Raw genomic sequence first — 12,892 nt, 5'->3', positions numbered from 1 at the left:
GGTTTTATTGCATATTTCTTTGAAGATTTTTGTGGTCATCCTATTCTGTACCAGGAGTGCATTCCAGATTCGTGGACCTGTCTCAGAGATACCTCTAACTCATACACAGAAGCTTCATAATGTGTCTAGATGTAACAGAGAGGACATGATTTGGATGAGGTGGTCCTGCAGGTAAACTGTGGACCTTTGAAAATGAGGGCCAATATTTTAAATTTAACCTGAAGTTCAGCACTGGGATGATTTTATGTTTTATTGAAATGTCAGTAAATTGTACCTTCTCTCTGTTCATTTCCCATCAGAAACAGATTTCAAGATATTTGTGTTGTACATGTTTTGCCCTTGATAATCAGTTTTCTCCTCCACTCCCATTCATTCATTGATGTTACATGTACTTTCTGAGACATCACAGTTCATAACTCTAGAGAGAATTATGATGCTACAAACACTGGAATGCAGCATCCAAAAATAAATCTGCTTGAATAGATACTATCCAGGGGCAGCTCTAGACATTTTGCCGCCCCAAGCACGGAGCGTCCGCTGGTCCCGCGGCTTCAGTGGACCTTCTGCAGGCACACCTGCGGGAGGTCCACCGAAGCTGCAGGACCAGTGGACCCTCCGCTGGCAAACTGCCGAAGGTATCCTGCCTGCCACCCTAGCGGTGACTGGCAGAGTGCCTCCCGTGGCTTGCCACCCCAGGCAAGCGCTTGGAGCGCTGGTGCCTGGAGCCGCCCCTGATACTGTCTATGCTTAGGTGGTCCCGACTTTCCTTCCTGAGTTTACTTGGGAGCAGACAACACTCACTTGTGTGCCAGGGTGCCTGTCAAATGTGAAGGAGATCCTAAGTATCCCAGTGGTGGTGCTGAATATGTGGGACTCCTCTATACACCCCTCTGCTGCAGTCCTTTTACTTATAAGGAAAATTAATCTTAGTGGTACATCTACCTTGCTGGGCCTGGTACAAACACACTGACAGGCCTTGGGATCCTCCAGAAATAAACCTGAGCTACTCTATGCAATGGGTTTTACTCAAAAATACCAGTTATAAACTCAGTACTGTTAACACATCTTTACTAGGGCTGTCGGGTAGTAGCAATTAGCTCATGCAATTAACTAATAAAAATTAATTGTAATTAATTGCAGCTTTAATTGCACTGTTAAACAATACAATACCAATTTAAATGTATTTAAGATTTTTGGATGATTTTCTAAATTTTCAAATATATTGATTTTAATTACAACACAGAATACAAAGTGTACTGTGCTCACTTTATATTATTTTTATTACAAATGTTTGCACTGTAAAAATGATAAAACAAATAGTCTTTTTCAATTCACCTAATACAAGTACTGTAGTGCATTCTCTTTATTATGAAAGTGCAACTTACAAATGTAGATTTTGTTTTGTTTTGTTACAAAACTCCACTCAAAAACAAAACAGCGTAAAACTTTGGAGTGTACAGGTTCACTCAGTCCTACTTCTTGTTCAGCCAATCGGTAAGACAAAGAAGTTTGTTTAAATATACGGGAGATAATGCTGCCCACTTCTCATGTACAATGTCACCTGAAAGTGACTACTGGTGTTCGCATGGCACTTTTCTTGCTGGCATTGCAAGTTATTTACATGGCAGACATGCTAAACATTTGTACACCCCTTCATGCTTCGGACACCATTACAGAGGACATGCATTCATTCTGATGATGCTCATTAAAAAAATTCATGTGTGAATTAAATTTGTGAATGAACTCTTTCGGGGAGAATTGTATCTCTCCTGCTCTGATTTACTCACATTCTACCATATATTTCGTGCTGTAGCAGTCTTGGATGATGATCCAGTACATGTTCTAAGAACACTTTCACTGCAGATTTGACAAAATGCAAAGAAGTTACAATGTGAATTTTCTAAAGATGCAGCACTCGACCTGAGGTTTAAGAAGAGCATCCCAGAATCTGAGAGGAACGAGGGGTTTTAGCTGGGGACTGTATGTGACAGTAGTAAATGAAATTTAACCACTGTACATTTACACTAGCATCTGCTACCCCAACTCTGAGTGTGCATTCCTCTGAATTTCAAAGTTCTAGACAATTGCTTGCGTGGGCGCGCTTGGAGACACTGAAGCCAGGGACAGTAAAGTAATCCAGCCAAGACAACAAAGGGCAGAGCAATTCTAACTGTGGATCAATCCAAGTTCCACAACCGTTCTGAAGACGGGCGTTGTTATAACCCGAGGTCTGTAATCTTGGACCACTTTTCAGTCTCAAGGAAACCACTTAGTCTTTTCACCACCCCTTTTTCCTTGAAAGTACTTTCCTAAATAAATAAACAAATAAAAGAAGAGTTGTGGTTACTCACGCTGCTTTCATTGCATCCCAAACTCAGTCAGTTCTTGCCATAGCAAGAGTCTTTGCCCTGACTCTGACAAAGCTCAATAATAGCTTCCATGACTCCCCACTTGGTCAAACCCCAGCAGTTTCTCAGCAGCAGCTACTAGCTTTCTAACAGGAGCTTAGCTCCACAAAGCAGTCTCTTCCATCCCCAACACAGTCTCAGCACCCAAGTCAAAATAGGGGACCAGAGCAGCAGGCTAGCGCCTTGCTTGAACAGAGCTCAAACAAGACTCCCTACAACTCAGCAGCTACTCTTTTTTAACTTTATTTTTTAAGTCCTCACAAAATGGAGCCCATTGAAACTAAGGCAGGGAAGTCTGTCTCTTCCCCAAAGTATCATGGGAGTCCTAGTCTTCAAGGATGGATCACAGCAGCTGGGATCTTCCTGAGTGGAACACCCCCAATTAAGTTCAGAGGTCCCTTTCATGGAGATGCCTACACTTAAATATAACTGTACAATTCTTATTGTATCTAACAGTTATCTTACTGATTTTCACATGGGAAGTATCAACACTGCAAATAAAGTGTGTGAGTTCTGATAAAATGTTTGGAAAAAGACTGAGGTTTCAAAAACTCTCTTTACCATGTAAATGGACATAACACTCTAATGACAAATATGAATTTTAAATAACGAAAAAGACATTCCATGTTTCTTTATTCTGATGCAGATATACCTGGAACATTCTAGACTATGAATATTTTATTTCTCTCCTCTTGCTAGTTCTCATATTAAATGAGGGAGTGAAATATGCAAATCTCATAATCTAGTGAGGTGTCTTCTATCTGATCAGATAGCTATGGTAATGTTCTTAAACCAATCTCCCCCATACCACCACAAATATATATATGTATGACTTGCTACTTGTGTCATTTTCTGATATCATATACTATTTGTTTAATGACATTAAATTGCAAAAGTATTTTATTTATTTATTTATTTATGTACTTATGGCATTTACTTTCTTCCTGTTAGATATTGCTGCTGGAATTGAAAAATGTTGAGCTGCCATTTGCTTGGAGCATGTTACCTTCTTGATGGCTCTGTGGCATTAGACAGTTTATTATTTGTATTACAGAAAGAAGGCAGAAACAACAACAGGACCATGTGCATGCATTCAGATGGTTTTGAATATTTTAAAATGAGAAGTTATAAATAAGAAATACATTTGATAAATACAGTATCATGAATCTTCATAATGAGGCCTCCAATGCATTTAAAAGGGGAAACTTTTATAATATTAAAAAATGGTATTGTAGATACAAATTTGCTGTTCATTTTGAACAAATCTGAAATGCTAATCATTTGTGTGCACTTTATTTGATTATAAAGTACTTAGTAACTAATTTTTCAGTTCTGAGTTTTCAATCGATATAATTTTAAAAACAAACAACCACTCATGTTTGCCTAATTGCCCATAGGACACTGTGCATGAGATCTTAGTTCAGGCCTCCTACTTGACTACATCACTGCTGATGGGATTGACAATCCACCAACAGAATAGGATGGTTGTTCTGCAGACAACTCTATATATAGGGAGTTGTCAGAGATGAAAGTACATGACTTACCAGTACACAGGATTGGGGTCTTGGGTGGAAGTGACAGGGAAACTGGTGAAAGAGACAAAGCTGGGGCCAAAATCCCCCATCTAGCCCTTAAGTGCTGCTTGGCCTGCGCCACCCAGGGCTTCGGTGGTGATTTAAAGAGTCCAGGAGCCCCAGGCCCTTTAAATCATCACCAGAGCCCTGGGGCCTGGGAGCCCAGGGCACTTTTAAATTGTTGGCCCCCAGGGCAGTTGACTCTTTTGCTCTCCCTCCTCCCTCATCAGCAGCCCTGCCAGTATGGTTTGCACTTTCTTGACGGTATGCCGGACCAGACCAGATGAGCTTACTTTCACCTCTGGGAGTAGTTCTTGGTCATTATGGAGTACTGTGTTCAGTCGTCCTAAATTGACTGGAAGATCAATGAGATACAGAACATATGAAGAATGAATTGAGGAATTTAAAAGGAAAACAATGTTAGGCTCCTGTGAGTTTTGAGGTGACCTAAAAGAAGCACAGGAATAATCTATCGAACATTTCCATGTGTACTCACAATTGCCTTTGCATTTGCTTTCTTTTTGTAGCCAAACTACGTGAGTCCTGCTTTGATCCCGGGAATGTAATGAATGGCACAAGACTTGGAATGGATTATAAACTGGGATCAACAGTCACATATTACTGTGATGCAGGTTATGTTCTTCAAGGGTATTCTACCCTTACTTGTATGATGGGAGATGATGGAAGACCGGGGTGGAACAGAGCACTACCCAGCTGTCATGGTAAGAGCTGTATTTTTTGGAGTGATTTTGTGACTTGAAAGAGACACAAAAGTGAAATATAAACATATACACCTCTACCCCGCTATAACTCGGTCCTCGGGAGGCCAAAAAATCTCATTGTGTTATAGGTGAGACCGCGTTATATCAGACTTGCTCCCCCACTGTTCCTTGTTCACTGACTGCCCCCTCCAGAGACCCCTGTCCTTAATCACCCCCGGGACCCCACCCCCTACCCACCCCCCCATCCCCTGACTGCTCCAAACCCTATCCACCCCTCCCCGCCAGGCACTCACCGGCAGCACCCCTCCACCCCTCCCCTGACAGGCACTCACCGGCAGCAGCGGGAAGTGGAGCAGCCTGGCCCCAGTCTGCTCCACCCTGCCAGCTCCCAGCCACGGCGCTCCACTTCCTGCCGCCGGTGAGTGCAAGGAGGTTGGGGAAAGGATCCCCCCCCCGCACTCACCTGCGGTAGGAAGCAGATTGATGTGGCCCCAGATCACTCCCCTTTCCTTGCCCTGGCCCCAGCTGTGTCACTGGAGGGTAGCTGGAGAAAGGTCCTGCACGCACCTGCGGTGGGAAGTGGAGTACCATGACTGGGAGCTGGCTTGCCCTGGCCCCAGCCGTGTCACTGGGAGGTGGCTAGAGAAAGGTCCTGCACGCACCTGTGGTGGGAAGTGGAGTACCATGGCTGGGAGCTGGCAGAGTGGAGCTGGCTGGGGCTGGGCTGCTCCGTTTCCTGCTGCCGGTGAGTGCAGGGAGGTTGGGGAAAGGATGCCCCCTTTAGCCCACTCTGGGTCTGCGGGACCCCCAAAAGTGCTCTCCCATAGCTCTTGCCCCCCAGACCCCAGACCACCCCCGTGACCATCTGCCTCTTATCAAACTCCTCAGCCTCGGCCTGGCCCAGCACACTTAACATGCTGCTCAGAGCAGCATGTCAGAGCTTTACCGTGTTGTATGTGAACCCGCGTTATATCGGGTCGCATTATTTCAGGGTAGGGGTGTATTTATATTATATAGTGATTTTAATAAACCTTTTTATATATTTTCCTCTTTAGGATATATACCTTTTTATTTAGTATACCATGAGCATTACTGTATGGAAGAGTAAATATAATATACATTGACAAAAATGTAGAAATATGAGGATTTTATTGATTCACTTAGTGCTACTAGATTAATACAGTAGCAAATAATTACTGCTGATGATTGTCAGTGGTACTATGCAGGGTGGTAAACATTTGTGTTATTGAGCTCATCAGTCTTCGACAAATGTATGGTAGAATAAAATATTATGTACACACTGATGTTTGCTTAAGCAGATCATCAACTTATACTCTTAATTTTAATAGTACTTAAAATATTAGCTCTTAGGATACTCAGTGCATTATTGCTACACTTTTTGTTTATGATCAGAATATTATACTGTATAATTTAACACATTTTATGTGAAGTTTCTAGGAAAATTTGATCTAAAAAATTGAAAATACATTATGGGCAGTACTCCCTTGACTATCGTGCATATGAGTTTGCAAGGTTGGGCTTTAAATATGGGGTCCGCTTTACCAGTAGGGTGCTAACTCTCCATAACAACTGATAGACTTCAAAGCAAGCCAGTATAGCTTTGCCATGTCCTTCACCATTGGATCCAAAATCTGTATCTCTTTCTGGTGTTACTTACATTTTAGTTAAATAAATTATTTACATAAAATGCTAAATTATTAAATTGGGGTTGTGGAAAATATAGTTTATATTACATAAAGGAAAATGAAATATCCATGATATAAACTTCCCATGCTGTTAGATTGGTAGTGTCTCATTTTGAATCTTTTTGCTGCCATTGTGCTAAATTCAGAAATGATGTAAAGCGGTATGAATCCATTGGATTTCAGCCTCCTTACACTAAGTCTGAACTTGACCCATTGACACACTACCTGAGTCTTGCATATTTTGTAGGGACAACTATCTAAATTGTTATTGCCACCCCAAATGCATATATGCTAAATAGCAATATTTGTTACCAGTGTTATCTTTTTTTTATATCTGTGTATGATGTTATGAACAAGTAGAACCTTGGGGGCAGGGCAAGAGGAAAAGAAGATGATGATGATGAACTGACATTAAAACAGAAAAAACCATGATTATTGACTGATGAAAGAAGGGATATGAAGTTAAGGATTTAGGGAAACTACCCATGTTTTTTAAGATTATCCATGATAATATTACAGCATTAAAACACCAGTCTTCACTTCTGAAGCATCGAGATGCTAATACTGTGGAATACAGCTGTAATAAACTCTGTAGTTAAAATATGTTTCGGCTTGGGAAATATAGAGCAGTGTAGGGCAAACAGAAGTTTCTTCCAATCAAACCCTTTCTTCATTTTTAAATGACACTTCCGATTTTTTTTCCAAGTTTGAGAGGGAGAGAGAGAGAGAGAGAGAGAGAGAGAGGTTTTTCCTTTACATGGGTAGAATGGATGATGCTATAATTGTAGCCATTAGTGCCGCTATACTCTGGTTAATGGTTTGTAACAGCTTCAAAATCTTCCATATTTCCAGGGGGGGGGTTAACTCATCATGTCTGTAATGAAGAGAGAGATTTTTTTGCTTGGGAGGAAAAGCTGCAGTTTTATTAAGAAACACCCGCATAATAGAATGGGTTATGGTCAGTCCTTGCTCATTCTAACAAAATCTAGTACTTTAGTTGGCTGAAGACCTTAAGGTCCTTCAAGCACACCTAGTACTTAGGTCCCATATTACCCTGACATCCCTGCATAGATTCTGACCATCAGAATGACGCCATACGATAAGCCCAGTGGAAGGTACTTACCCTTATAGTGGTTAGTTGTGCCTAAGCTCTGTGGCTTGTTCAAGTATACAGATCTGGCTAGCAAACTGGTTTCCTCCCAACTTTTAAAGCCTTATCCTATCATTGTTATTTTACTTGTGCTGCAGTATGATCTATTTTAGGAACAGATGACTAAGGAGTTCTACCTTTTGGTAATTTTAGTAAGAAAATTAGCATATTTATTTATTTACATTGAGTGTGGGGGAGAAGAAGAAGAGGAGGACAGCTGGAGTTGAAGTTTTACGTTGTCACCAGGGCTGGGCAGAGGAGAATCAGGGAGCTGTGATTAGGTCCCTGTCAGTTCCCATTCTTTACTGCACCCAAGCTTTGCTCAGCTGCAGAGGAGAATTGGGCCTCTTCAGTCCTGCCAGCTTTATATTTGAAGTTGCATTCGTAAAGCTGATGTTGTTTCAGTACAAATAGATACACAATGCTTCTGATCACATTATTTTTTATGATCTCTAATTACTTCCTTGTAATCTAAAACTTGTGTTCAGGGGTTTATAGATTTTTTTTCCTTCTGTTTTTTTTTTTTGAATATTTTGCTCAAATGGTTCTCTGCATTAGGTATGACTTGCCTTTGCCTAAAAACCTCATTGCTGGCATATGATGGCATATATTACATTGCTGGACGTGCAGGTGAATGAACCGGTGATAGTGTGGCTGATCTGGTTAGGTCCTGTGATGGTGTCGCTGGTGTAGATATGTGGGCAGAGTTGGCATCGAGCTTTGTTGCATGGATTGGTTCCTGAGCTAGAGTTATTATGGTGCGGTGTGCAGTTACTGGTGAGAATATGCTTCAGGTTGGCAGGTTGTCTGTGGGCGAGGACTGGCCTGCTACCCAAGGCTTGTGAAAGTGAGGGATCATTGTCCAGGATGGGCTGTAGATCTCTGCTGATGCGTTGGAGGGGTTTTAGCTGGGGACTGTATGTGATGGCCAGTGGAGTCCTGTTGGTTTCTTTCTTGGGTTTTTCTTGCAGTAGGAGGCTTCTGGGTACACGTCTGGCTCTGTTGATCTGTTTCCTTATTTCCTCATGCGGGTATTGTAGTTTTGAGAATGCTTGGTGAAGATTTAGTAGGTGTTGGTCTCTGTCTGAGGGGTTGGAGCAGATGCAGTTGTATCTCAGTGCTTAGCTGTAGACAATGGATCGTGTGGTGTGCCCAGGATGGAAGCTGGAGGCATGAAGGTAGGCATAGCAGTTGGTAGGTTTTCGGTATAGGGTGGTGTTAATGTGACCATCACTTATTTGCACCGTGGTGTCTAGGAAGTGGACCTCCTGTGTAGATTGGTCCAGGTTGAGGTTGATGGTGGGGTGGACGCTATTGAAATTGTGGTGGAATTTTTCCAGAGTCTCCTTCCCATGGGTCCAGATGATGAAGATGTCATCAATGTAACATAGGTAAAGAAGGAGTGTGAGTGGACGAGATCTGAGGAAGAGTTGTTCCAGGTCAGCCATAAAAATGTTGGCATATTGTGAGGCCATGCGGGTTGCCATAGCGGTGCCACTGATCTGGCGGTATATATTGTCATCAAATTTGAAATAGTTGTGTGTGAAGATAAAGGCACAGAGCTCAGCAACCAGTTGTGCTATGGCATCATCAGGGATACTGTTCCTGACAGGTTGTATTCCATGTGTTTGTGGGATGTTTGTGTAGAAAGCCTCTACATCCTTGGTGGCTAAGATGGTGTTTTCTGGAAGGTCACCAATGCATTGTAGTTTTCTCAGGAAATCAGTGGTGTTACGGAGATAGCTGGGAGTGCTGGTGGCATAGGGGGAATATTTACTGTATCTATCATGTAAAGGGTTATATGTGATACACTTTTCAGTGGAAGGCTCTATAGACGTGCTAAATTTTTTTTTATTTTATTATATCATAAAACATTAAATGTGCCAATAAACAACTGATAACTTTCTTAGCAATACTGAATTATTCCCTATTTAATTAGAAGCTCTAAATGTGGCACTTTTATTAAGTTTAACATAGTGCAACTATGGTACTTACCCACTATCTTTCTTTGAAATAATGATCATATATGCAACACATTATTTGCATCACTAGATCATAGGAGGATATAGTATTTTGTGCCACATTCTGTAAAAGGTCTGGAACAAAATATTATTTTGGCCCTTATTACCAATTAAAATACAGAGGATCATTAAGACTGGAGAAATGTCCCTGTTTCAGGCAAATATAAACAAGTAATAAACAGGCATTATGCTAAAATTCTTCTCAGTTCAATTTTTACTTAAGGCTGGTAGTTAAAGATGAGACTGAGTTCCTAGATAAACTAATTATAATCTTTAGTAATGCTCAACTATATTATAATATTCTCCAGATGAAATCTGACACAGTTTCACTCCTGATAAATGTTGCTTATGAGAGAAACAGAGCAAAATTTTCATTGAATTTTATATTATCTTCAAATTAATATTTCTAACAAAGCGATACACGAAAGCTTGCATTTTCTGTATCTCTTTCATTCTAGAGTTCAACAGAGGTACATACATTATTTTCCCAAATCCAAAAACTGCTGTATTTTTATTATTATTTATTTCTACATAAACAATTCACGGACAGAGTTTCAAAGTCACAAACAGCTGTTAGATGCCTAACAATTGCTGACTTACATTTGTCCTTCTGAAAATCAACCCTTTTATAAAAACTTTATATATCTCTATCTCTATATATTCATTTATATAGATATATAAATACACATATACATAATTATATTAAACCATCACATGTCTGTTTTGTAAGTAAGAGAATGGACCTAATTCTAATCCCATTTGCACCTGTGTAACTGAGATCAGAATCAAACATTATTTTATGTGGTGCAGTTAGAAAAGCTGCCTGGTACTTTCTATTACAAGACTCTATTTTCAGTTCCTTATAACTTTGCTACAGTTTAATGATTCAGGCCCAAATGTTACATTTGAGGTGCCTGCCAAAGGTGATTTTTTTTTTCAAAGTTTCATCTAAACCAGTTCAGTTATTTCCAAGAACAAAGTTAGGGAAAATTAAACATTCTCAGTAAAGACTTGTCACAGTTTGGCAATTAAATTATCTGAGTATTCTGTCTCCCCTGATCATGCTTCATCCCAGTAGAACTCCTGTGTGATCACAGGATCACGTATGCACTCTCCCTACGGAGTGACTAAGTGTGTGCCAATCCAAGGATGAAGAGGATGAACAGGACTTTCCCTGTATTTGTTCTTCTTGATAGCTGAGGCCTGCTGTGTCACCAGACACAGGAATGAGAGCAGGAAGACTGACTCTCCTGTATTCTCAGTACTCACACTGCTGGTGTCCAAGCAGGGTGAAGGAGGAAGAAACTGCCACATTGGAGGGGAACCAGAAAAGCAGGTTGCAGGAGCCAAATCATAGCAATAAACAGCAGTGGACGGGAGCTGTTGTGGGTGCATAGGAAGAGTGGGGAAGAGGGGTAACAGGAACCGAAAGAGGGGTGAGTTAAGAGATGGGGATGGAATTTGGATATTAGCAGAAGGGGAGCAGGGTTTGGAAGGTGAAGTTTGGATAGGAGCAGAGAAGTTGGGGGACAAAGGGGGCAGGACCTGGGATGAGTGGCTAGGAGCACAAACAAGCTGGGGACACAGGGACAGAAGGTTCTATAACTGCTAGAAAACACTCCCCTCCAGATCCTGGAATTGAACCCAGGAGTCATACATTTCTATCTTCCTCTGCTGTCAGCAAGAGATATGAAACCACTGGCAAAATGTATGTCAAATCCTGCTGTAGTGGCTGGTTCACAAAAAGGATTAGAACATTCTAATGCTACCAGTTACTTCATTACCTCAAGTGGTAGAGGTCTCTGCTTTGATTCTAAAGGTCAGAACCTTGATGATGGCCCAAGTGGAGTATGATTTCACATGATGGAATTTCGGGAGGGTAATTCAGTTTTTTTCTTTAAAAAATATATAGTTTGTAAAGTCAAGCATTCAAAAGTGTAGGAAATGCCAGAATTAGGGTTGTCTGTATATCCTTAATGCAAATCCCTTTTGTATATGTACTAGGATACAGCCTTTAATTACATTATTACACACTATTCCCCCCACAGAAACTCTCTCTCATTCAAAGCACAGAACAGACTGTGCTCTGCAAGTGAATGAAGCTGTTGTTTGTAAGACCCCTGGCTTATTTGTTATAGGAGTTGGAAGGAGTAGTGAATAAGGCATGGAATTACAGAAGACAAAGGATGGCTTCTTTAGTAAGGAAGTTGAATGCCACTCTAAAGAATGGGATTCTGCCCTGGCCACTGAGTTTCTATGTGAATCTAGGTTTAACCATTTAAGCCAAATACTTCAACCAGTTAGCTACTAATTATGCATTCCTTATTTTCTGTTGCCCAACATTAGACATCTGTGGCTGGAAATGCAGAAGAGCACACACACAACTGTAACTGAATTCAGTTGGACTTGTGCATTGAACATACAAAGTGTTATTAAAATTATAAAATAAGAGAAATATAAGACTGGAAGGAGTCTGGAGAGGTCATCTACTCCATCTTCTCTCTCTGAGGCAGGACCAAGTGAACCTAGTCTATCCCAAACAGGTGTTTGTCTAAGCAATTCTTAAAATGCTAAGTACTCTGGAAAGTCAGATTCAAGGGGCCAGATTGCTCAGTCAGCTAAAGTTTCACATAGACACCTAGTGGATTTTGATTTCAATGGGAGTTAGGTGTCTAGCGACTTTAGAAAATCTCGCTAGGTGCCTATCTGAATCTTTAAGTGCCTAAATACCTTTTAAAATGAGAGCCTAGATTTCTCTGGTAGGGTACCTGAAAGTAGTCAGCACTTTCACTGACTGAAGCAGAAGTCCTGTGGAAAAAAACAGTATGTGTTAATTAAATTGAAGACTGTATTTTAAATGCATAAATACAAAAAGGGCAAATTCTGGCATTTGCTACCATGGGAGGGTTTGATTTTGCAAGATTTACATTATTTTAACATACTTGTTTCATTGATGTGTATGGGTGGAAAAATAAATTTTATATATATGGAAAAAAATGATTATGTAAGAATCTCAACTCTTATCTAATAATACTAGGTGATACTAAAAATCAACCCTATATGCTGGCAGCAAAAATCTTGAAAATATGATTAGAGTATACCCTAAAGATTGAAAGAAAAAAAAGAAGTTTAATATAAAGTAGACAACTAAAATAATTTCAAAACCCTCATGATTTTAAAGTCGGTACCATGGTTTTCGGGGCCTGATTCATGATTTCAATAATGCTTTATAATATTTTACAGAATAGGAAATGCTGTAGGATATTGTTCCAAACTCCCATTAAAGAATATGCTAATGTAATATAATGACA

The 12,892-nt window shown here is 40.5% G+C and overlaps 1 protein-coding gene across 5 annotated transcripts in view; it reads left to right on the top strand.

Moving 5' to 3' along the window:
• Positions 1 to 12,892, top strand: part of CSMD3 (CUB and Sushi multiple domains 3) — a 1,232,975-nt gene that overhangs the window by 915,058 nt on the left and 305,025 nt on the right. For all 5 annotated transcript variants that reach the window (XM_030553724.1, XM_030553722.1, XM_030553725.1 and 2 more), the window contains one exon: positions 4,510 to 4,704. In XM_030553724.1, coding sequence (XP_030409584.1) covers positions 4,510 to 4,704 — 195 coding nt within the window. The remainder of the gene's footprint in view (positions 1 to 4,509; positions 4,705 to 12,892) is intronic.

The sequence above is a fragment of the Gopherus evgoodei genome, chromosome 2 (genome assembly GCF_007399415.2).
Source record: "Gopherus evgoodei ecotype Sinaloan lineage chromosome 2, rGopEvg1_v1.p, whole genome shotgun sequence".
NCBI lineage: Eukaryota > Metazoa > Chordata > Testudines > Testudinidae > Gopherus > Gopherus evgoodei.
Note: the sequence above shows the minus strand (reverse complement) of the source record. Positions and strands in the feature narration are given on the sequence as shown.